Source organism: Ranitomeya imitator, chromosome 1, assembly GCF_032444005.1.
Source record: "Ranitomeya imitator isolate aRanImi1 chromosome 1, aRanImi1.pri, whole genome shotgun sequence".
Taxonomy (NCBI): Eukaryota; Metazoa; Chordata; class Amphibia; order Anura; family Dendrobatidae; genus Ranitomeya; species Ranitomeya imitator.
This window is the reverse complement of record NC_091282.1, coordinates 44,115,159-44,142,542: the sequence shown is the minus strand read 5'-3', so window position 1 is coordinate 44,142,542 and position 27,384 is coordinate 44,115,159. Positions and strand designations below refer to the sequence as shown.

Here is a 27,384-nt window from a genome sequence, read left to right as displayed (position 1 = left end):
TTTGGTTTTGCAGCCTTTTGATTGGCCAGTGCCAAATTTGAAGCGTTTTTCCATCAGGATAAGTTTCAACAATGGACATGTACTTTATTTTTCTTTCCACTTGGCTTATCTCAAATCCTAAAAAAAATACTCCAAAAACTGCTCATATGGTGATTACGATGAGTATTTCAAGATTTTTTTTAGGCTATTTTTTGTGATATTTTTGGAGTGAATCAGCTCAAAACTTCCTTAAAAAAACTCAGCGTGCACATAACTAAAGGGCTCATTTAGTCGTCAGTTTGTTTGAGTTATAGCTGTGTTCCTCACGGATTATTTTCTATGTATTTATTCTTATTTAATATTTTTATTTATTTTATTTAGTCTTTATTAATTTTTATGCATTATATTATTTTATATGCATTTAATATTATTTTATATTTACATAAAAATTATGTATTTTTATTTATTTACTATTAATTACATTATTTTATATTTTATATTTATTATTATTTATTTATTATTATTTATATTTATTATTATTTTATATTCTTATTTAGTTTTTATTTACTTATTATTTTATTTTATACTTATTTATTGGTATTGTTATTTCATTTTTTTTATTTAATTTCATTTTTATTTCTTTATTTATATTTACTACTAGATGGTGGCCTGATCCTATCGGGTATTCTAGAATATGCATGTCCACGTAGTATATTGCCCAGCCATGTAGTATATTGCCCAGCCACGTAGTATATTGCCCAGTTACGTAGTATATTGCCCAGTCACGTAGTATATTGCCCAGACACGTAGTATATTGCCCAGCCACGTAGCATATTGCCCAGCCACGTAGTATATTGCCCAGTTACATAGTATATTGCCCAGTCACGCAGTATATTGCCCAGCCACGTAGTATATTGCCCAGTCACGTAGTATATTGCCCAGTTACATAGTATATTGCCCAGCCACATAGTATGTTGCCCAGTCACGTAGTATATTGCCCAGCCACGTAGTATATTGCCCAGTCACGTAGTATATTGCCCAGTTACATAGTATATTGCCCAGCCACGTAGTATATTGCCCAGCCACGTAGTATATTGCCCAGCCACGTAGTATATTGCCCAGTTACATAGTATATTTCCCAGTCACGTAGTATATTGCCCAGCCACGTAGTATATTGCCCAGTTACATAGTATATTGCCCAGCCACGTAGTATATTGCCCAGCCACGTAGTATATTGCCCAGCCACGTAGTATATTGCCCAGTTACATAGTATATTGCCCAGCCACATAGTATATTGCCCAGCCACGTAGTATATAGCCCAGCCACGTAGTATATTGCCCAGTTACGTAGTATATTGCCCAGTCACGTAGTATATTGCCCAGCCACGTAGTATATTGCCCAGCCACGCAGTATATTGCCCAGCCACGTAGTATATTGCCCAGTTACATAGTATATTGCCCAGCCACGTAGTATATTGCCCAGCCACGTAGTATATTGCCCAGCCACGTAGTATATTGCCCAGTCACGTAGTATATTGCCCAGCCACGTAGTATATTGCCCAGGCACGTAGTATATTGTATTGCCCAGCCATGTAGTATGTTGCCCAGCCACATAGTATATTGCCCAGCCACATAGTATATTGCCCAGCCACGTAGTATATTGCCCAGTCACGTAGTAATACAGCACAGAGCGACGTAGTATATTGCCCAGGCACGTAGTATATTGCCCAGTCACGTAGTATGTTGCCCAGCCACATAGTATATTGTCCAGCCACGTAGTATATTGCCCAGTCACATAGTATATTGCCCAGCTACGTAGTATATTGCCCAGTCACATAGTATATTGCCCAGTCACGTAGTATATTGCCCAGTCACATAGTATATTGACCAGCCACTTAGTATATTGCCCAGTCACATAGTATATTGACCAGCCACTTAGTATATTGCCCAGCCATGTAGTATGTTGCCCAGCCACATAGTATATTGCTCAGCCACATAGTATATTGCCCAGCCACGTAGTATATTGCCCAGTCACGTAGTAATACAGCACAGAGCAACGTAGTATATTGCCCAGGCACGTAGTATATTGCCCAGGCACGTAGTATATTGCCCAGTCACGTAGTATGTTGCCCAGCCACATAGTATATTGCCCAGTCACATAGTATATTGCCCAGCTACATAGTATATTGCCCAGTCACGTAGTATATTGCCCAGTCACGTAGTATATTGCCCAGTGACATAGTATATTGGCCAGTTACGTAGTATATTGCCCAGTCACGTAGTATATTGCCCAGTCACATAGTATATTGCCCAGCTACATAGTATATTGCCCAGTCACGTAGTATATTGCCCAGTCACATAGTATATTGCACAGCTACGTAGTATATTGCCCAGTCACGTAGTATATTGCCCAGTCACGTAGTAATACAGCACAGAGCCACGTAGTATATTGCACAGCGACGTATGTCACAGGTTAAAAAATAAAAAATAAACATATAGTCACCTTCCGAGGGCCACTTGTAGCTTGATCACATAACCCTGACATCATGGCTGGTCCTTCTCACGCAGGCGCGCAGGGACTGTGATGATGTCACTGTCACATGACCGTGACGTCATGGCAGATCCTTCTCCCATACCACCGGAACCTGCCGCTTGCATGGAGCGGTCACCGGAGCGTAGCGAGGAGTGGGAAAGGTGGCGGAAGGTGAGTATATAATGATTTTTTATTTTTTTTAATTATTTTTAACATTAGAAGGCTTTTACTATTGACGCTGCATAGGCAGCATCAATAGTAAAAACTTGGTCACACAGGGTAAATAGCAGCGGTAACGGAGTGCGTTACCCGCAGCATAATGCGCTCCGTTACTGCCTGCATTAACCCTGTGTGAGCGGTGACCGGAGGGGAGTATGCGGGTGCTGGGCACTGACTGCGGGGAGTAAGGAGCGGCTATTTTCTTCCAGACTGCGCCCGTCACTGATTGGTCGTGGCAATGGTTGTGGGCGTTTTGCCACGACCAATCAGCGACTTGGATTCCATGACAGATAGAGGCCGCGACCAATGAATATCTGTGACAGAAAGAAGGACAGACAGAAGGACAGACAGACGGAAGTGACCCTTAGACAATTATATAGTAGATATTATTTTATATTTATTTATTTATTATTACTTTATATTTATATTTATTTTAATTAGCTTGTATTTATTCATAACTTGTTATATTATTTTAGATTTATAATTTTTAGTCATTTGATTTTATATTTATTTATTATTTTATATTATCTTTATTATTGATTTAATGTAATTATTTTCTATTTGCTTGAATGGGCAAGTTTGATCTGCAAATTCTATCAAAAACAGACATGTCGATCCTCAAGAAAACGTAAATGTGAACAGCTCCATTGAATATGATGGGTACCTGTGCTATCCGTGAAAAACTCAGATAGAGCCCATACATAGAAAATGAAAGCCTCAATCCCACAGCTGAAGGTTTGTTACAATTGCATCTAGCCTAGACAATTCTCTGAGCACAATAAATCAACAGCACCAATCTCCTTCTTGTTCTGACTGGATACAAGTGTAGCTAAGCCTCAGACATGGGAAGTGTTAGCACTGTATAGGTTATTATCAGCTTTTCAATGTAAACATAAATTTTAAGCAACTTAAAGGGGATCTGTCACTAGGTCAACAGTGTTCAGTTTTTACTTTATTTTTATTCCCGCTGCTCCCCTGAGTATTCCTTTTTTTTTCCTTTTTTTTAATCAGTTTTACGATTCAAGAGATATCGGTCTTTTAATTTGTATGGTCTTTACAAAGAGTGAGTGGCTCACAGGGTTCCGTGGGGGCGTGTCTGCATATTATCCTGTAAGACACGCCCCCTAGGAACGAACAAAAAATTAGCAAAAAAAAATGCCTATATCTCTGAAACCGTAAGGCAGATAAAAAAAAGGAAAATAAAGGGATACTCAGGGGAGCAGAGGGAATAAAATTGGAGCAAAAACTGGACACTTTTGAGCTGGTGACAGGTCCTCTCTAAAAGGGTATTTCCAATAAAAACATGTCAACAGGATAAGTGATAGCTACTCAGTTGTACAGTTCCACCTGCAGAGACCCCCACTAATGGCCAGGATGGGGGCTTGTGTCCCCAGTTAGAATGCTATTTAGAATTGAGAGTCCTCAGTGGTTGATACCTTTTAGAATGCCGCAGTTATACTTGTCAGAGAGTGCCGCCATTCTGGCAATCAGTGGGGATCTCAGCAGTTGTTTTTTTCTAACTTTTTTTAAGGGTAAGCGCCTCTAAAAAGATTTTTTTTAATGTTCTCCTTGTGGTAATCAGAGGGCAGGGTCACACTTGTGGTTTGGGATAGGGATGACATTTTTCTTTTATATAGGGGAGGATAACTTTTGCAATATTGAGATTGGGGCTACAGCTGTGGTTAGGGATAGCCGTAGAATTCTTTTATTTTTTTCTTTCTTTATTTTACCCAGTTTCCCCTAACAAGGTCCTAAGAGCCATTTTGGAGGCTTTTTGATAGTACTTTTTTGTTTTTGCTGAATTCCTTTGGAGCAGAAGTGCTGACTCATGATGAGCTATAATTCCAGGATATCACAGACTCGCTGTGCGCAGCAGAGGTTATCGGGGGCCCGGCACTGGATCGTGTGATCGTCAGTTCTGGAGCAGTAACTTGGCTTCTCAACCCCCTGATTGCTGGTAATGTGGCTCAGGAACGGGCCCCCTCAATGCAGACATTGAGGTTTTACGGAGAAAACAGCTTAAAAATTAACCAGAAACAAGGACAAGAGTCACCTGGGCGGATCTTCACCTGGTCCTTCCCACCCAGATTGACAGGACTGTCCCTAAGCTGACCGCACCTGTGACCCTTTACCATGGTCCATCCTTTTGTTGTGATTATTCACCATTTTTTCTTCAGTTTGCTCCTTGACATAAGAACAGAGGTGCGGACACTATTGATCATTTAGGGTGCACTCGAATATTCAAGAAGCTTAATTAGGACTCTGACTGTACCGAGCACAATAAGGAATTGTCAGGTATAACGATATTTCATGATTGATCCATCTTACCTGATGACAGCCCTGTATCTCTGAGTCTCTCCCATAGCACGTGTATGAGGACCTATCGGATTTACCTGTAAAAGACAACATATAAAGCAGCATGTTAGTCTACCTCATTGGTTATTTCAGGCTTCCTCCAGATGTCGGCTAACACAGCATACATCGTATTGCATTAAATCTCCCATAAAGATTTCCGTTATCCTTGTGATTAAAGGGGATGTCCAGGATGCTGATACTGGTGGACCAGATCGGTGCAGGACCATCACCTGGCGCCCTCCTCGATCAGCTGTTTGCAGGTCCTGCTGTGGTCAGTTGCGCACAGAGCCGCCGCTGCACAGCTCTCTTCACCATGTAGTGGCCATTCTTGGTACTGCAGCTCAAACCACATTCACTTCAATGGGAGCTGAACTGCAGAACTTGAGAACGGTCACTACATGGTGTACGGAGCTTGGTTGTTCCGGTTCTATACACTGTATACTTCTGACCTGCAAACAGCTGATATGTGGAAGCTGCAGGTGTGAGTATTCCACGATCTGATATTATTGTCAGTGGGCAGTGATACACTCCTATTATGGAACTGGAGGCAGAAAACCAAGGATCCTGTGTTGACAATAGGAGATGAGGACTGTTCAGCTCCTCCTTTCTCCTCCCTCCCTGATCACTTAAATGCTTTCCTGCAAACATTGAAATAGGAAATATCTAAGTACTGCACATCCAATCTGATCATGCAACTACTATGCTTGGAAAAGTACTCCTGGGTATGTGGAGTTTCGCCTTTTCTGCATAGTGCTCTCTGTTCTTGTCTGTCAGTGTTCATGGGCATAACCATTGGGGCACAGGGGAAGAAGAAGCACTGGAGCCCCAGTGCCTTAATGAACACAAATGTTCTTTTTTTTCCAGTATTTTAAATAGTGCCTAGTAGGTTGGGGCCCTGTTACTAAGGCTAGACCATCAATGTAAACAGAGGCCATAATTATTAATGTACCAGGCAACGTCTTTAAATGACAATAATTAAAGGTGTGCAGAGAACCCACATAATAGTTGCAATATAAATGGTGGTAATGGTAATAGCAGAAAGCCAACAACTTTTTTTTCTACAAAAGTTTAACAATGTCCCTGTGCCTGATGGCCCCAATCAACCCTCAACCATTAATCCAAAAGGCAGCTGGCATGACATCAAGGGTCCAACAAATACCGCCATGTATTGAGAATAAACAATACTCCTGTAAAATTTCCATAAAATAATGCAATTCGATGCCAAAATATTAAATCATAGGGTGTCCATGAAGTACTGTATGTACATTTGTGTTCAAAAATTTACATACCCCAACAGAATTTTTACTTTCTTGGCCTTTTTTTCAGAGAATTTGAATGAAAACACCAAAACTGTTTCTCCATTTTCTCCACTGATGGTTAGTGCTTGGGTGAAGCCATTTATTGTCAAACTACTGTGTTTTCTCTTTTTAAATCAAAATGACAACCCAAAACATCCAAATAGCCCTGATAAAAAGTTCACATACACTGGTGATTTTGGCCTGATAACATGCACAGAAGTTGACACAAATGGGTGTGAATGGCTACTAAAGGTAACATCCTCACCTGTCACCTGTTTCCGTATAATCAGTGTGTGTGCATAAAAACTGAGTGAGTTTCTGGGATCCAGACAGACTCTTGCATCTTTCATCCAGCCACTGACATTTCTGGATTGTGAGTCATGGGGAAAGCAAAAGAATTGTCAACGGATCTATGGGAAAAGGTAGTTGAACTGTATAAAACAAAAAGGGATACAAAAAGATATCCAAGGAATTGATAATGTCAGTCAGCAGCGTTCAAGCTGTGATTAGCAAATGGAAAATCAGGGGCTCTGTAAAAACAAAACCACGGTCAGGTAGACCAACAAAAATGTCGTCCACAACCACCAGGAAAATTGTTTGGGATGCAAAGAAAAACCCACAAATAGCATCAGCTGAAATACTGCACTCTCTGAAAACTAGCGGTGTGGCTGTTTCAAGATGCACAATAAGAAGGCACTTGAAGAAAAATGGGCTGCTTGGTCGAGTTGCCAGAAGAAAGCCATTACTGCATGAATGCCACAAAGTATCTCGCCTACAATACGCAAAACAGCACAGAGACAAGCCTCAAAACTTCTGGAGCAAGGTAATTTGGAGTGATGAGACTAAAATTTACGGTAACTTTTTGGCCACAACCATAAATATTACATTGGGAGAGAGGTCAGCAAGGCCTATGATGAAAGGAACACCATTCCTACTGTAAAGCACGGAGGTGGAACGCTGATGTTCTGGGGATGTGCGAACTACAAAGGCACAGGAAACTTGGTCAAAGTTGAAGGAAAGATGAATGCAGCACGTTATCAGCAAATAATGAAGGCAAATTTGCAATCATCAGTCCGGAAGCTGCGCATGGGACGTACTTGGACATTTCAGCATAACAACAATCCAAAACACAAGGCTAAGTCAACCTGTCATTGGCTACAGTAGAACAAAGTGAAGGTTTTGGAGTGGCCATCTCAGTCTCCTGACCTCAATATCATTGAGCCACTCTGGGGAGATCTCAAGCGCGCAGTTCATGCTATACAGCCCAGGAATTTACAGGAACTGGAAGCTTTTTGCCAAGAAGATTCTGCAGCTTACCATCTGAGAAAATAAGCAACCTCATCCACAAAAGACTTCAAGCTGTCATTGATGTTAGAAGGGGCAACACACGGTATTAAGAAATGGGGTATGTGAACATTTGATCAGGGTCATTTGGATGTTTTGGGCTGTAATTATGTTTGAAATAGAGAGTAGTGTGACAATAAAAGGCTTCATCCAACCACTAACCATGAGTGGAAAAAAAGTTGGTGTTATTATTCATATTCTCTGAAAAAAGGCCAAACCAACTAAAATTCTGCTGGGGTAAGTAAACTTTTGAGCACAACTGTAGAGCCTGCAAACGGCTGCCACATACTGTAGGGAGGAGCAAGAGACATTTTGCAGCTGTGATACAACACTTGCATAGTGCTTCATAATGTAGGGCACACTGCTCTGTGTAAGGGTGCAGTTTTGCCAACCACAGCACAAATTAATGTTTTACTATACTACTCCTGGGGACACTTTCTATAGGGGCTCATAGAAAACGGAAGCCATAGGCAATTGCCGAGTTTGCCACCCCGTAAAACATCCTTTATTATCATTATAGATGATGCACATTTTCCGGCCATATCCCCATGTGTACCGCAATGCATTGGATGAAGCTCACGGTTTGGCGGTAATATTTTCTTTAGAGGCATGTATATTCTCATATATCACCAGCAATAGTGACTTCTTCTTTTCCTTGAATCACACGTTATCAACTGAAATCTGCATATTATGTGTTAAAATATTCAGTGGAGACTTAATGAGAGCGGCGGCAGAGTCGGAAAATTGAACCTTCAGGTTCCGGAAACCTAAAAACAATTATTTAAAAAGGTATTATGTTGCTAGAGAGAGATGATGGTGCCAAAGGGGGGATGTATAACTTTATGGCATCACCTGGGTTCATCAACATGTAAAATATCATCTCAGCCAACATAAAGGAATCCGGTCTAGTCTTTTCGGAGACTGAACATGTGTCAAGGGCTTCCATGTTGGACTTGATGCTAGAGGAACAGAGAAGGTTTTCTATACTTGTCCTTCAAGATCAAGATTTTAGAATGCATCAGGTCCTGGATTAAGACTACATGGGATTAAGTTGCATCTCATGCTTACCAGAGCAGAGTGTCTAAAGTCGTGAGTAATAAAAAACAGATTTGGGGACTTTAGGGAAATGCCACATGAAGGCGAAAAAATATTGTCATATATTAATAATAATTTTATTTATATAGCGCCAACATATTCCGCAGCGCTTTACAAATTATAGAGGGGACTTGTACAGACAATAGACATTACAGCATAACAGAAATCACAGTTCAAAACAGATACCAGGAGGAGTGAGGGCCCTGCTGCTCGCAAGTAGTGTTGAGCGATACCGTCCGATACTTGAAAGTATCGGTATCGGATAGTATCGGCCGATACCCGAAAAATATCGGATATCGCCGATACCGATATCCGATACCAATACAAGTCAATGGGACATCAAGTATCGGAATGTATCCTCATGGATCCCAGGGTCTGAAGGAGAGGAAACTCTCCTTCAGGCCCTGGGATCCATATTAAAGTGTAAAATAAAGAATTAAAATAAAAAATATTGTTATATTCACCTCTCCGGCGGCCCCTGGACATCAGCGGGAGGATCCGGCGTCCGGCACGGCTTCTTTCTTCAAAATGCGCGCCTTCAGGACCTGTGGAATGACGTCCCGGCTTCTGATTGGTCGCGTGCCGCCCATGTGACCGCCACGCGACCAATCAGAAGCCGCGACGTCATTCCTCAGGTCCTAAAAGGCGCTCATTCTAGGACTTTAGCTGAGGAATGACGTCGCGGCTTCTGATTGGTCGCGTGGCGGTCACATGGGCGGCACGCGACCAATCAGAAGCCGGGACGTCATACCACAGGTCCTGAAGGCGCGCATTTTGAAGAAAGAAGCCGTGCCGGACGCCGGATCCTCCCGCTGATGTCCAGGGGCCGCCGGAGAGGTGAATATAACAATATTTTTTATTTTAATTCTTTATTTTACACTTCCGATACCGATACCCGATATCACAAAAATATCGGATCTCGGTATCGGAATTCCGATACCGCAAGTATCGGCCGATACCCGATACTTGCGGTATCGGAATGCTCAACACTACTCGCAAGCTTACAAACTATGGGGAAAAGGGGAGACACGAGAGGTGGATGGTAACAATTGCTTTAGTTATTCAGACCAGCTATAGTGTAAGGCTCAGGTGTTCATGTAAAGCTGCATGAACCAGTTACCTGCCTAAGTATGTAGCAGTACAGACACAGAGGGCTAATACTGCATAAAGTGTATGAGAACATGATGCGAGGAACCTTTTTTTTTTTTTTTTTTTATTATAAATAGGCCACACAGGGATCGTTAGGTTAATGCATTGAGGCGGTAGGCCAGTCTAAACAAATGAGTTTTTAGGGCACGCTTAAAACTTTGGGGATTGGGGATTAATCGTATTAACCTAGGTAGTGCATTCCAAAGAATCGGCGCAGCACGTGAAAAGTCTTGGAGACGGGAGTGGGAGGTTCTGATTATTGAGGATGCTAACCTGAGGTCATTAGCGGAGCGGAGGGCACGGGTAGGGTGGTAGACTGATACCAGGGAGGAGATGTAGGGTGGTGCTGAGCCATGGAGTGCTTTGTGGATGAGGGTAGTAGTTTTGTACTGGATTCTGGAGTGGATGGGTAGCCAGTGTAATGACTGGCACAGGGTAGAGGCATCGGTGTAACGGTTGGTGAGGAATATGATCCTGGCTGCAGCATTCAGGACAGATTGGAGTGGGGAAAGTTTGGTAAGAGGGAGGCCGATTAGTAGAGAGTTACAATAGTCCAGACGAGAATGAATAAGTGAAACAGTAAGAGTTTTTGCAGAGTCGAAAGTAAGAAAAGGGCGAATTCTAGAAATGTTTTTGAGATGCAGGTAAGAAGAGCGAGCCAGTGATCGAATGTGGGGGGTGAATGAAAGGTCAGAATCAAGGATGACCCCAAGGCAGCGGGCATGTTGCTTTGGAGTAATGGTGGAACCGCACACGGAGATGGCAATGTCAGGCAAAGGTAGGTTAGTAGAGGGAGAGAACACGAGGAGTTCAGTTTTTGACAGGTTTAGTTTCAGATAGAGGGAGGACATGATGTTAGAGACAGCGGTAAGACAATCACTGGTGTTTTCTAAAAAGGTCGGTGTGATATCGGGAGCAGAAGTGTATAATTGGGTGTCGTCAGCATAGAGATGGTACTGGAGACCAAATCTACTGATTGTTTGTCCAATAGGGGCAGTATACAACGAGAAGAGGAGGGGGCCTAGGACTGATCCTTGAGGAACCCCAACAGTAAGGGGAAGGTGAGAGGAGGAGGAACCAGCAAAACATACAGTGAAGGATCGGTCAGAGAGATAGGAGGAGAACCAGGAGAGAACGGTGTCCTTGAGGCCGATGGAGCGGAGCATAGTGAGGAGGAGCTGATGATCCACAGTGTCGAATGCTGCAGAGAGATCCAAGAGAATTAGCATGGAGTAGTGACCATTAGATTTAGCTGTTAGTAGGTCATTAGAGACTTTAATGAGGGCAGTTTCAGTAGAGTGTAAAGAGCGGAAGCCAGATTGAAGAGGGTCGAGAAGAGAGTTATCTGAGAGATAGCGGGTAAGACGGGAGTGGACCAGGCGTTCGAGGAGTTTAGAGATGAAGGGAAGATTAGAGACAGGTCTATAATTAGCGGCACAGTTTTGATCGAGGGATGGTTTTTTAAGTAATGGATGTATGATGGCATGCTTAAATGAGGAGGGAAAAATACCGGAAGTGAGGGAAAGGTTGAATATTTTTGTTAGGTGAGAGGTGATAGCCGGGGAAAGGGACTGGAGGAGATGTGACGGAATGGGGTCACTGGTGCAAGTGGTCGGGCGAGAAGATGCAAGGAGCCTGCTTACTTCTTCTTCTGTAACTGCTTCAAAGTCAGAGAGTGAACTAGATGCAGTGGGGGAGGGAGGACAGTGCATGGTATGAAGAGATTGGGAGATGATTTCCTGTCGAATGTGGTCAATTTTTTTTTTATATATTGACAAAAATTATCCGCAGATAACACTGAAATAACATCAAGCAATAATAGTAATGAGCAATTCTTCTAAATTGTAATTTGCTGAATTTGTTGAATTTGGCCAAAAATTTGGGTCCAGAGTATATAAATTCTCCAAGAATAGCAAGTACTCCAAAGTTTCCAATTGCCAGGAAAAGGTGTATGTAACACTCTAAGGTCTCTAGAACTGTATCTAACTAAAAAACAGACTTAGCCATAAATGTGAAGGTAATTTGGACATTACTATGTGTAAATGGATGTTATTTGTTTGTACAAAAAGCCTGTTTAATAGCACACAGAATTGTCAAACTTTTTAAAATTAAAAACGGTCCAAAAATTATCCCTTTTTGGCAGTATTGGTAAATTACTATTTTTTACTTCTCTTTTTTTACATCTTATATTCTTATAACACAATTTCCCCCTTCCCAAAAAGAAGCAACTTAAAAATGCTAGATAAAAAAATAAAACCATGTGTACGTGTTTTTTAGAAGTTTTTTTGAATGGATTTTTGAAGTCCAAAAAACTCCCAAAAGATTCTTCCTATTTATTTCTATTGTAAAACCACTTCACTATCTATATGGTCAGTCTTTTGAGTGTTATTGTTTCACTTCCGCTTTTGATAAACACCCAGTGGGAAAAAACGAAAATTGATGTAATTTCTTTGAACCATCTTCTGATGGAAAATGCTCCAAACTAGGTACTTCTTTTTGGAAAAAGAAACATTCTTCCAAAATGCTTCAAAAAACTCTTTCACTTCTGGAAATTAAAAATTCCTCCAAAAATTCCTGAAAGAAGGAGCATTTCTTGAAGCGGTTTCCACTATAAAAACTGGTCATTTTTGACCTCCTCAAAAAAATTCTGTGAGCAAATACCCAAACAGTAGCAACAGGCAGCAGATTTCGTATGACATGTACATACATATGTCATATTAGATGACTAATAAATTAGGTGTCTAAGAAAAAATCAGTACTGTGTGTGACACGCACACTTTCTCAAAATTTATATTCAGCAATATTGGTGGCTTGCTTCTCTATAAATGCTGTAAGTGATTGAATTGCCGTTTCTCTGCCCCGGTCACATGATATATTGTTTCCTGTGACTGCGTCAACCAGAATATATGAAAAAGAATATAAAGCCGAAGGTGATAGAGCAGGCAAATGAGCAAATGAAAACACCTGTTACCCTCAAAAAAAAAAAACTAAATGCCTGGAGAAAAGGTGTATCTGCTTGTGGCTCAGTGGACAGAGAAGCTGACCACAAAACACAGACTCAGGGGTTTGAACTGAGATACAGAACAAGGGGCCACTGGACTCACCGAGATCCCCAACTGCTAACACCGCTGAAAGAACTCCTTCACTAGGCAATCCGCATGCAAATCTTCTGCACCAACCCAGGAATTATCTTACGGAACGAAACCCTTCCATTTAACAAAATACAGTATTGCAGGCGATGTCTGACATGTCTGGAACCCAAAACTCTTTCCACTTCATACTCCTTGTCTACCTACAAATCAACCTCAGTGATACCCTGAAGACCCCCCAAACTTTTTAAGAAGAGAAGAATGGAAGGAATTATTAATCCTCCACGGAACCGAGAGTGGGAGCTTGACCGTCATGATCTTAATTACCTTAGGCGGACCAGCAAATTTCCTTGATGTAATTTTAAGATGAAGATTTTTAGAGAATAGCCAAACAAAATCTCGCACTTTAAAGACAGGTGCTCTCCTACGTCTGTGGTTCGCAGTTCTCTTGGGGTGATCACAAGTAATGAAAAGACCTTCTACAACCTCTCTCCAGACCTTAATCAAACGAGAAGAATATCTATTCTCCTCTAGGACTACAAACTATAAATCAGATGAATTTCTAAAAATGGATTAAAACACCCACAACAACAAAAAAGGCGAGGTATTGGTAGCAGTAGAAGTGCGAACATTGACAGGGAACTCAGCCAGAGGAAGAAAATCCATGCAGTCCTCTTGAATAGATGAAACAAAACATCTTAAATGTTGTGTGTAGGGTTTGTGGGACTCCTAGGGTGAACCCGGTGGACCAGGGCAATGAACCTCCCTAGGGTGAGCTGACCTGGAAAACTACCCCCTATACAGGGAGCGTCAGGGGCAGGCCCAAAGAAGACTATTACCGGGGACACTGATACCCGTGGACAGGACTTAGGAGAAACACAAGAGGCAGGTGGGGAAAACAGGTAGCGGAGGCAGGAGATACCGGGAGGGATAGATGTGGCACAGAACAAGGAAGATGGATGGAGGATATTCAGGAGACACGAAAAATGGAAAACAAAGGAGAGGCACGGACGGACGAAAGGCAGAAAGGGGAAACGCAGAGAGATAACAAAGCAGGAGAGAGCTGGATAGGAAACGCACAGAATACTGAACAGACTGGCCGAGAACAAGAGGAGCCAGGAAGCGAGGGACCTGAATCTAGTGTGGAGAACAATAGACAAATAGGCAAAGGACAGAGGGAGAGGCTACCTGATAAAGGAAGCATCCAGTAGAACTTCCGGGTCAGGAAACCAGCAGCCTCATGGAAAGGAGGAGAGGGACGAATGAAGGCCGGCCAGAGGGAGTGCGCGTGCGCCGCTGAAGTCGGAGAGAGGAGTGCGCATGCACCACTGCCGGGAACCAGGGGCCATAGAGGAGACCAGAAGTGAGGATGCCAGTTGGCGCGCGGACACACCGGGGACGCGCAGACCCGGACAAGCGCGCCGGGACCCGAAAAAAGACCCAGCCAGAGCTGCAGCAGTGGGAGAAGCATGCCGGGAGAGGTGAGTATACTGCGAACCAGGTAGAGGTGCGGCAGGCATCACATTGTGTCTTGATTCATTCTCTCTCTCTCTGATCATTCGTCTCAAGATGATAACCTGAGGAGAACGAAAGCTTAATTCCTAATCTAGAGTAAAACTACATCAAAAGCTAGCCATAAACTGAACCCCTCTATCGCAAATAATGTTTTTAGGATCCCCATGTACCTTATTATTATGTGAGAGATCAGCAATGTAGCTAAACTTTTAGCTGTAGGCATTTTTAGTAGAGGAACCAGGTGAACCATCTTGCTCAAATGGTCCACCACCGAGACAAAATCCATAGACAAATGAGTCCAAAGTTAAGACAGAACCTCGTTAGGCAAAAGAAACTTTGCAGGGGCCTGGCAAGAGGCTTTAGACCTGGCGCAAACTCTGCACTTACGGGCATACTCAACAACATCCTTTCGAGCACTCTGCCATCAAATGGACTTTAAAACAACTCTCCAGGTGGCAGAGGAACTGGGATGTTTGGCCAGCACAGAGTCATGCAGTTTGTTAAGAAGATCAGTGCTAATCGAGGAGAGCACAAAAAGCTTGCGTGGTGGCAAGCTTTCCGGTGCACAAACCTGAGCTTCCACAATGCGTTGTCTGAGATCAATCCTCACCCACCACTATCCTTTCACTAAGAATTTTGACTGGATTTTCTTCCCTCAACTCTGGAAAAAACTATGTAATAAAGCAATCAGCCTTAACAGTCTTAGTACCAGGGAGATATGTCCCAGAGATATCAAATCGAGAGAAAAAGAGGGCCCACCTGGCCTGTCTACTAGTATTCAAGCACTTAGCGGCATCAACATACAGTACATTTTTTTGATCAGTAACAACAGTTATTCTATGCTTAGCCCCCTCCAACCAGTGCTTCCACTTCTCGAAATCACTCATAATAGTCAAGAGTTCCTGATTGCCTAAATTAAAAGTTGGACAAGAATGAAAGTAAACGTCCATCTTTTGTGAAAAAACAGCAATAATAATAATAATAATTTTATTTCTAACACCAACATATTCCGCAGGACTTCACATTTTAGAGGTGATTTGTACAGACAAAAAAAGATATCAGGAGGAGTGAGGGTCCTGCTCACAAGCTTACAATAGATGAGGAAGTAGGGGAGACACGAAAGGTGGATGGTAACAATTGCTTTCATTGTACCGTCCGGCCATCAATATAATAAATAGGGTGTTCACGTAATGCTGCATGAACAGGTCACCAACCAGTATGTGTAAAAGTACAGACACAGAGGGCTATTAAGTTCATGTAGGGTGTGTGAACAGATGATACGAAGGTCCTGTCATTGAAGAAAATTTTGTATGGGCAATATAGGTATAGTTAGGTAAGTGAGTTGGGGCGATAGGCCAGTCTAAAGAAAAGCACTTTTAGGGCACGCTTAAAAGTGTGGGTTTTGGGATTAATTGAAGTGTTCTGGGTAGTGCATTCCAAAGAATTTGCGCAGCTCGTGAGAAATCTTGGAGACAAGAATAGGAGGTTCAGATTATTGGGGGTGTTAATCTTAGGTCATTAGCAGAATGGAGGGCACGGGTAGGGTGGTAGACTGAGGCGAGGGAAGAGATGTAGGGTTGTGCTGAGCCATGGAGCACTTTGTGGGTGAGAAAGAGATAAACCCTTGCTGGTCTTTCACTGACTGGTTTAAATCTCTGCTGTATGGCTGAACATCAAAATGAGACTATCACCAGCAGGAAATACTAGCAGGGGGAAAAGAATATAAAGCTGCACCCAAAAAGTGACAGGCCAGACAAATGAGCAAATAAAAACACCTGTTACCCTAAAAAGACTGCAGCAGGGATAACAAAAACTAAACACCCAGAGAAAAGGTGAAACTGCTTGTGGTTCACCGGCGAGAGAAGCCGGTCACAAAGCACAAGCTCAGGGGTTCAAACCCAGATGTACAACAGAGAGGACACATGATCTCTCTGAGCCAACGTTGCTGGGCTTATTGGCTACTTGAAGAGGTCACGTGATTCCTCTCTGCCAATATCCCATGGGTAAAGCCGTCCTCTCTGTGCTAATTGCAGAGGTCACATGACATCTCTCTGCCAATCAACTTAGAGGAAAATAAGAACTTTGATTCAAAAAGTTCCTACAATGAATTTTGATGATTTTTTATCCGATCATTGGAGCTCATTGTTGAGTAACAAAAAGTACAACGGACCCGAGCGTCTGTCCGCCCCCCGATCCTCTCTGGTTCCCGCTCTGGAGGATACATGGTGCTCCTGTAAATATGACTTATTCTGTAGCAAAACAAAGCTGTTCATTAAAGCATCCGCCTGTTTGTGAGACAGCAGCTGTGCGCCGCCCTCATCACCGTGACACTTATCGGTGAGAACGGAGCTTAATCAATCACGGAACCTCCTGACGGCATTCTGGGTAACAAGCTGCACGAGAGTCGGGTTTTTTCCTTTTTATTGTTTTTTTGCACTTCCCTGGAGTAAGCTTCCTTCATGATCAGCATCATGATGGAACTGACACCTGGGAAAGAGAAATTGGGTTGGACTTTTGCCACCCATTACTAAGTTCTACACCAGTGAAGCGGGGATTTGATCCGGGCCCAAATCCTGCAGAGGATCCGTGCCAGCCTTAATGATCTGATGCTTTCTGAAGGCTGCTGTCTGCTCCTCTAGACTATAACATAAAGGTCAGACTTTATATCCCAATCATATTCATTAATGGAAAGGCCCGAAGCACGCAGCTTTGGAAAATATCATAGCACCCCCCTCCACATAATACTAAATGGGGTGTTGGATCGGAAAAAAAAAAGTAGCAGGAAAACTGCTAGTGCCAAACACGAATAATTAATGTGATCTTCACCTGAAAAATTCTGTTTATTGTAAAAGAGAAAAATTAGGCTGGCAGTCATATAGAGACTTGGCGTATTTGGAGGTATCTGTACTCTGGATTAACAGAATCAGACGAATCCAAAAAAATGATGATCCTGAGGTGACCGACGGGCTAAGTGCAATAACACAGGATGAAGTAAATCATAGGCTGTATCTACTATTTTACTGATCATATCTGATAAACTCTGTTATAGGCAAGAGCTTCACTCACTATTCTGCTGGTGCAGTCACTGTGTACATACATTACATTACTGATCCCGAGTTACATCCTGTATTATACCCCAGAGCTGCACTCACTATTCTCCTGGTGCAGTCACTGTGTACATACATTACTGATCCTGAGTTACATCCTGTATAATACTCCAGAGCTGCACTCACTATTCTGCTGGTGCAGTCACTGTGTACATACATTACATTACTGATCCTGAGTTACATCCTGTATTATACTCCAGAGCTGCACTCACTATTCTGCTGGTGCAGTCACTGTGTACATACATTACATTACTGATCCTGAGTCACCTCCTGTATTATACCCCAGAGCTGCACTCACTATTCTGCTGGTGCAGTCACTGTGTACATACATTACATTACTGATGCTGTACTGATCCTGAGTTACATCCTGTATTATACCCCAGAGCTGCACTCACTATTCTGCTGGTGCAGTCACTGTGTACATACATTACATTACTGATCCTGAGTTACATCCTGTATTATACTCCAGAGCTGCACTCACTATTCTGCTGGTGCAGTCACTGTGTACATACATTACATTACTGATCCTGAGTTACCTCCTGTATTATACCCCAGAGCTGCACTCACCATTCTGCTGGTGCAGTCACTGTGTACATACATTACATTACTGATGCTGTACTGATCCTGAGTTACATCCTGTATTATACCCCAGAGCTGCACTCACTATTCTGCTGGTGCAGTCACTGTGTGCATACATTACATTACTGATCCTGAGTTACATCCTGTATTATACCCCAGAGCTGCACTCACTATTCTGCTGGTGGAGTCACTGTGTACATACATGACATTACTGATCCAGAGTTACATCCTGTATTATACTCCAGAGCTGCACTCACTATTCTGCTGGTGCAGTCACTGTGTACATACATTACATTACTGATCCTGTACTGATCCTGAGTTACATCCTGTATTATACCCCAGAGCTGCACTCACTATTCTGCTGGTGGAGTCACTGTGTACATACATTGCATTACTGATCCTGAGTTACATCCTGTATTATACCCCAGAGCTGCACTCACTATTCTGCTGGTGCAGTCACTGTGTACATACATTACATTACTGATCCCGAGTTACATCCTGTATTATACCCCAGAGCTGCACTCACTATTCTGCTGGTGCAGTCACTGTGTACATACATTACATTACTGATCCTGAGTTACATCCTGTATTATACCCCAGAGCTGCACTCACTATTCTGCTGGTGCAGTCACTGTGTACATACATTACATTACTGATCCCGAGTTATATCCAGTATTATACCCCATAGCTGCACTCACTATTCTGCTGGTGCAGTCACTGTGTTCATACATTACATTACTGATCCTGAGTTACATCCTGTATTATACCCCAGAGCTGCACTCACTATTCTGCTGGTGCAGTCACTGTGTACATACATTACATTACTGATCCCGAGTTACATCCTGTATTATACCCCAGAGCTGCACTCACTATTCTGCTGGTGCAGTCACTGTGTACATACATTACATTACTGATCCTGAGTTACATCCTGTATTATACCCCAGAGCTGCACTCACTATTCTGCTGGTGCAGTCACTGTGTACATACATGACATTACTGATCCCGAGTTACATCCTGTATTTTACCCCAGAGCTGCACTCACTATTCTGCTGGTGCAGTCACTGTGTACATACATTACATTACTGATCCCGAGTTACATCCTGTATTATACCCCAGAGCTGCACTCACTATTCTGCTGGTGCAGTCACTGTGTACATACATTACATTACTGATCCCGAGTTATATCCAGTATTATACCCCAGAGCTGCACTCACTATTCTGCTGGTGCAGTCACTGTGTACATACATTACATTACTGATCCTGAGTTACATCCTGTATTATACCCCAGAGCTGCACTCACTATTCTGCTGGTGGAGTCACTGTGTACATACATTGCATTACTGATCCAGAGTTACATCCTGTATTATACTCCAGAGCTGCACTCACTATTCTGCTGGTGCAGTCACTGTGTACATACATTACATTACTGATCCTGTACTGATCCTGAGTTACATCCTGTATTATACCCCAGAGCTGCACTCACTATTCTGCTGGTGGAGTCACTGTGTACATACATTGCATTACTGATCCTGAGTTACATCCTGTATTATACCCCAGAGCTGCACTCACTATTCTGCTGGTGCAGTCACTGTGTACATACATTACATTACTGATCCCGAGTTACATCCTGTATTATACCCCAGAGCTGCACTCACTATTCTGCTGGTGCAGTCACTGTGTACATACATTACATTACTGATCCTGAGTTACATCCTGTATTATACCCCAGAGCTGCACTCACTATTCTGCTGGTGCAGTCACTGTGTACATACATTACATTACTGATCCTGAGTTACATCCTGTATTATACCCCAGAGCTGCACTCACTATTCTGCTGGTGCAGTCACTGTGTACATACATGACATTACTGATCCCGAGTTACATCCTGTATTTTACCCCAGAGCTGCACTCACTATTCTGCTGGTGCAGTCACTGTGTACATACATTACATTACTGATCCCGAGTTACATCCTGTATTATACCCCAGAGCTGCACTCACTATTCTGCTGGTGCAGTCACTGTGTACATACATTACTGATCCTGAGTTACATCCTGTATTATACTCCAGAGCTGCACTCACTATTCTGCTGGTGCAGTCACTGTGTACATACATTACATTACTGATCCTGAGTTACATCCTGAATTATACTCCAGAGCTGCACTCACTATTCTGCTGGTGCAGTCACTGTGTACATACATTACATTACTGATCCTGAGTTACATCCTGTATTATACTCCAGAGCTGCACTCACTATTCTGCTGGTGCAGTCACTGTGTACATACATTACATTACTGATCCTGAGTTACCTCCTGTATTATACCCCAGAGCTGCACTCACTATTCTGCTGGTGCAGTCACTGTGTACATACATTACATTACTGATGCTGTACTGATCCTGAGTTACATCCTGTATTATACCCCAGAGCTGCACTCACTATTCTGCTGGTGCAGTCACTGTGTACATACATTACATTACTGATCCTGAGTTACATCCTGTATTATACTCCAGAGCTGCACTCACTATTCTGCTGGTGCAGTCACTGTGTACATACATTACATTACTGATCCTGAGTTACCTCCTGTATTATACCCCAGAGCTGCACTCACTATTCTGCTGGTGCAGTCACTGTGTACATACATTACATTACTGATGCTGTACTGATCCTGAGTTACATCCTGTATTATACCCCAGAGCTGCACTCACTATTCTGCTGGTGCAGTCACTGTGTACATACATTACATTACTGATCCTGAGTTACATCCTGTATTATACCCCAGAGCTGCACTCACTATTCTGCTGGTGGAGTCACTGTGTACATACATTGCATTACTGATCCAGGGTTACATCCTGTATTATACTCCAGAGCTGCACTCACTATTCTGCTGGTGCAGTCACTGTGTACATACATTACATTACTGATCCTGAGTTACATCCTGTATTATACCCCAGAGCTGCACTCACTATTCTGCTGGTGCAGTCACTGTGTACATACATTACATTACTGATCCCGAGTTACATCCTGTATTTTACCCCAGAGCTGCACTCACTATTCTGCTGGTGCAGTCACTGTGTACATACATTACATTACTGATCCCGAGTTACATCCTGTATTATACCCCAGAGCTGCACTCACTATTCTGCTGGTGCAGTCACTGTGTACATACATTACTGATCCTGAGTTACATCCTGTATTATACTCCAGAGCTGCACTCACTATTCTGCTGGTGCAGTCACTGTGTACATACATTACATTACTGATCCTGAGTTACATCCTGTATTATACCCCAGAGCTGCACTCACTATTCTGCTGGTGCAGTCACTGTGTACATACATTACATTACTGATCCTGAGTTACATCCTGTATTATACTCCAGAGCTGCACTCACTATTCTGCTGGTGCAGTCACTGTGTACATACATTACTGATCCTGAGTTACATCCTGTATTATACTCCAGAGTTGCACTCACTATTCTGCTGGTGCAGTCACTGTGTACATACATTACATTACTGATCCCGAGTTACATCCTGTATTATACCCCAGAGCTGCACTCACTATTCTGCTGGTGGAGTCACTGTGCACATACATTACATTACTGATCCTGAGTTACATCCTGTATTATACCCCAGAGCTGCACTCACTATTCTGCTGGTGCAGTCACTGTGCACAGACATCACATTACTGATCCTGAGTTACATCCTGTATTATACCCCAGAGCTGCACTCACTATTCTGCTGGTGCAGTCACTGTGCACATACATTACATTACTGATCCTGAGTTACATCCTGTATTATACTCCAGAGCTGCACTCACTATTCTGCTGGTGGTTTCAATGTGTACATTCAGTGCCTTGAAAAAGTATTTATACCACATGAACTTTTCCAAATTTTTTCACGTTACACCCACCAACTTAAATGTATTTTATTGGGATTTCATGTGACACCAATACAAAGTAACAAGTATTTGTGAAGTGTAAAGGAAATGATACATGGAGTTTTCTAAATATTTTAAAAAAAGTACTGTAAAACTATATTTGTCAGATCTCCTTTAATACTCTTGAACAATTTATGTTCCTTTTGTTTATTGTTCAATAAAGACGGTTTATTTAAAAAAAAATCTAAATCTTAAAATTGTGAGCTGCATACTGCAATATTCATTTATTACTGAGAACAATTTAGTTGCAGCTGATACAAAATGTGAGTGTAACTCCAGTTGGCGCAGAAGCAGCAGTCACCTCTTCCCTTCGGCCCCGGTGCCCATAAAACCTAAAATCATCGTATGAGAAAGAAGTCATCAGTTTTTTCCAGCACAAAATGTTTCAGCCATCAGACCCGAGAACAGCATAAATGTTCTTAAAAATCGGCTACATACAACAGAAGTATAAATGTGCGGGTCCATGACTATTTTTTGTGTGTGATATAAATAACACTATGGTCCTACCCAGTGAAGAAAGGAGCATTGACGAACCCCAGAAGAAGCGGAGGACACGTAGCATATTTTATGTCGTTTCCAGGATTCCAGCAAGTTTACTGTCCAGTGCCGAGGTCGAGGAATACAAAGTCGCCAGTGTCAGAACTCTAGAGTTTGGCATTTATACACAATGGAGGGTTGACTTGGTCATTGATTTATATATATTATATGCGTCCTCCGCAGAATATATAGCTACGCTCCATGCTAAGGATTTCCTGACATTATGTTGCCTTGACTATTTTTATCCCCCAAAAATAGCAAAAAAAAAAATATAAAAAATATTACAGTCCTAAAAAAATCAAATGTTCACTTGAGGGTTAAAGAATAACTAAACTTTGGTCAATTGCTTTAGAATTTTTTGGTCCTTAAATTTTTTGCAGATCGGTGGGTGTCCAGACCTCAAAAAAACTGATCAGGAGTGCGCAGCTCTGGAGGCAGAAGCGCACACGAGCGCACGAACAGAGTGGAGCACATTACATCTCATAAGTGCACTGCTCAGGAGGCCAAAGAGTGCAGCTCCTGTATGATCAATCACAAAAAGGGAAGTTCCGAATCCATTTACTTTCTATTGAGCATGCACTCCGTTCTTTGCGTGTGCTTCTGAGTGGTCTTTTCAGGGGGTCTCAGGACCAGTTCACCATCCTTATCTGACTTGTAATGAATTGAAAAGTTTAAAAAATATAAAAATGATTTACCAAAGTTTAATTACTTTATTATTTTCAGTGTCAGCCATGGCAGTATACGGTTGTAAAAAAGGCAACTGTCACGCCACTGCAATACAGGTAATTGTAAGCTTCACTAGGTGGCAATAGAGTGGAGCGAGGACTGCACACAGCAGGACCAGACCTGCAATGCAGTGTTGAGGCCGCCACCAGGTGGCTGCAGAATAGTCAAATCAAGCCGGGTCAATATAAGACTGTAGCACAGTACAAAGGGAATAAGCAAACACAAAGTCAATAACAAGCCAAATGGTTCAGTACCAGTAAGGAGTGGATATGCAAAATACAAGAGACAAAACAACAGGTCAGGGTCCAAGCCGAGTCAAAAACCAGAGCGTCAATACACAAAAGGGGAACACAGAGTCGGGAAGGGAAGAAGGTATAAACAGAGAGGGGTTCAGTAAGCAAGCAGCAGAACAAATCAATGCAAACGGGGTCAGCTAATCATGCCATAGCAAACCTAAGACCAGATTGAGGCTGAGAAAGTTAACCCCTGGAATGACCAGACCAGAAAAGGGGGAAGACAGGACTCAAAACCCGGTCTGGATCATGACAGCAACTGTCTAAAATGTTCAACCAAGGGATGGGAAAGGACCAAAACGAAGGGGTATATGCACATCCATAATGGCAAGGACTCTATCTAACAACAATGATGATGACTCACTGTCTACAGACACTCTAAGACAGTTTGCAATTCTCCTTCAGAGACTTAAGATGTTGATACAAATAATAGAAAAGTCGGACAAACTCGAGCCACTGACTATCTTGAATTTTGAGGGAGATAAGGATTGGGCATGATGAATTTCAATGTGCATAATCATTTTTTCCATTGGAGATGAGCCACGGATAGAGGTGTCTGGTAGTGGTTTACTCCCATCCTGAACAAAAAAGTTTTGCAGGACCCTGGTGCGGTGTCCACCTCGGTACTCTGTTGCAACTGGAACAGGGCAGTGTGAATCACCTCGATGATTCAAACGCCAACATAATGGGGAATTCTCATGATTAATAGACCCCTGCAACACAAGTCATGACTTAGTGGGATCAGAAGAGGCGTTCAAGAAGCTGTTATTCAAGTGCCAATGGAGGAAGTTTGGACTGTCCTGGTCTGGCTTCGTTGGAGTACCGATGAGGACACTCGACCAGGATCCTGAGATTCTCAGCTCTATAAACCACAGCAAATTATCAAGTAACAGCTCTATATACTGAGGATCAGATCAACAGTCAAAGCTCTGGGTGACGTGGCCATTATTCAAATGATAAAATGCATGAAAGTGGCCATAACTGTAAAGCTTAACGAGAGGTCTTTTCTACTTGTGCGGTATAGAACAAGCCAAAACCAAAGATATAAGAGAATTATGGAATAACTGTCTGTATGTCTGTTATTTTTCCAACATGCGTTTAGGTTGATAGATCTTCAGAGTTAATCAAATATTAGATGAATAACAAAAACAAAAATTGAAGCCAGCTCACCATAGAGTCTCGAGGAATGCCGGGGCAGAGAACTACGTATTGACCATACGTAAGTCATGTGAAGAACAGAGAAGAGCTGTTACAGCTCTTTATAAATGTAAAACTTTACTTAGTCATCATTAAAAGCAAATTCCAAGTTACACAGGGAAAAGAGAATCTACAATGCGTTTCGAACGCCGGACAGCATTTGAGATGCGTTGCAGTCTCTTTTTTCCCTGCCTTACCTCAAATCCACTTTGATGACTAAATAAAGTGTTACATTTATTAAGAGCTTCTTTTGTCTATCCTTTTAATAAAAATTGGTATTAAAGTAAAATTTACACAATTATTATGCTTTAACTATATAGTGTCATGATCCAGGCCAGGGATTGTTTCTTGTTATTTTCTCCCCGGTCTGGTCATGTGGGGGTTAACCTTCTCTGCCTCGTTGTGGGTGCTGTTTGGCTATTCCAGTCTGCTGTGCCTGCAGACCAATGTCAATGATAGTTCATGCTTCCAGGCTAGAGCATCTGACCCCTTGATACAGTGTTTGTTCTCTGCCCATGTACTCTGTTCCCATGACTTTCCTTTCCTGCCTTCCCGCTTTGCCTTAATGTTCCCTCCCTGTTCTTGGACCCCTTGGTATGTGACCCGGCTTGGCTTGTGACCTGTTTTACTGTCTCTCATCTCGGTTATATCAGCTCCCATCTGGATCTGACTTCTGGCTTGTATTTGACCATGTGTATTGCAGTAACCTCTAGTCCTTCTTGTCCTGATGGTCTCTGACTGGGCTCGTCTGACCACTCTTTCGCCACTTGGTGTCGCTAATGCTGCTGCTCAGTGGTGTTACGCTGTGTGTGCAATCTCTCTTCCCTCACCAGCATCCCCTGGCAGAGGTTGCGCTATACTGCACTGCAGCAGCACTACATATAGCACCAACATATTCTGGAGCACTTTACAGACATCATCACTGTCCCCATTGGCACTCACAGTCTGTATTCCCCATCTGTATGTCATTGGAGTGTGGAGGGAAACTGGAGAACCTGGAGAAAACCCACGCAAACATGGGGAAAACATACAAACTCCTTGCAGATGTTGATCTTGGTGGGATTTGAACCCAGAACTCCAGTGCTGCAAAGCAACAGTGCTAACCACTGAGCCACCGTGATGCCCATAAAACATTGTTGTGTGGTTTACTCTTTTTGACATTCAATTACTGGATGTGTTTCCCTCCATTGATAAAGCAGAGTACAAAGTGCTCCGGTTGGCCATTATGCATACAGATTACACTGGCAGACTATTGATTTCAAGCTACAACTTGCCTACTTTGTACACATCATATGAAGAGAGCAATCATCGGAGAAGGATATCGTGGTCAGAAGAATAGAAGGAACAAGGCAAATGGGAAGACCAACAGCCCAATAGCTGGATACAATCAAGATAACAGCAGAGAAGACCCTGGTGGACCTGTCTAGATTTTGCACAAAATCGATCTTCTTGCAGAGCATTCATCCATCAAGTCGCCATGACTCAAGATCGAGCCGAAGACAATTGAAAAAACAAAAACAAAACACCATGTAATACTTCATTTCTCCTGTGGGGGCAGTGTAGGAAAATGCAACACTTGCTCTGATTTATCTTCACAGATTACAACTGTTTTCAGCAATAAAACACTATGTTATTTATAATATTTTGGAAGGATCCTTTTTAACCAAAAAAGGGATGGTGGAAGGTGGACAACGCATATGGATCCTTAAATAATCCAGCAATTATATAATGCAAACTTTATAAACTGGACATAAAATGAGTGTGGGTTTGCAGATATGTAATGTTCCTCTGACCATCTGACTAGAATTGTTTTATAGCTTCCATAGGATTCCCTGTAGTTGGTTGTGGTTAGCCTGCCCTCGAGCATAATGTTACTAGGAATATAAAATGCATGCTTAATGCAAAGCCCCAGTGTATTTCGGCAGGCTAATGTGATAATTTCTGGTACTTAGTTTCTGTTCCTAAGAGACCACATAATAGGAAACTCGAAAAGTACATGTTTATTTTCATTCTGGAAATACATTTGTAAAAAAACGTCCCTATTGTTGTCTGTAGCTTGACTCGGCTCGAACTTGGAAGAGCTCACTTACTATAGGACGAGAAAATCTATCTATAAACCGTACCTATATCCTGGGGTCTTTTAACGGGAAGCTTTGGTTGGTATCCAATTTAGGTGGGTATTTCCTCTAGATATATACATTATTATGATATGTATAAGCAAACCCTAATCAGAAACACCCAAACTGGACGACCACCTTCAGCCATTACATCAGAGTTGGATGTTTCTGTAGACCTTTAGGAGCATGTTCACATGGGACAAAAATGCTGCAGATCTGTAGCTGGCCTAAAGGAGTTTTCTGATAAAGAAAGGTTATATTATCAATACCCTACTAGGAATTCTGAGTCCCTTATCTGTTACTTATAGCAGACAGAGGATA

At 42.3% G+C, this 27,384-nt stretch overlaps 1 protein-coding gene across 9 annotated transcripts in view; it reads right to left on the bottom strand.

Moving 5' to 3' along the window:
* Positions 1-27,384, bottom strand: part of TCF4 (transcription factor 4) — a 581,252-nt gene that overhangs the window by 295,972 nt on the left and 257,896 nt on the right. For all 9 annotated transcript variants that reach the window (XM_069746012.1, XM_069746015.1, XM_069746018.1 and 6 more), the window contains one exon: positions 5,059-5,123. In XM_069746012.1, coding sequence (XP_069602113.1) covers positions 5,059-5,123 — 65 coding nt within the window. The remainder of the gene's footprint in view (positions 1-5,058; positions 5,124-27,384) is intronic.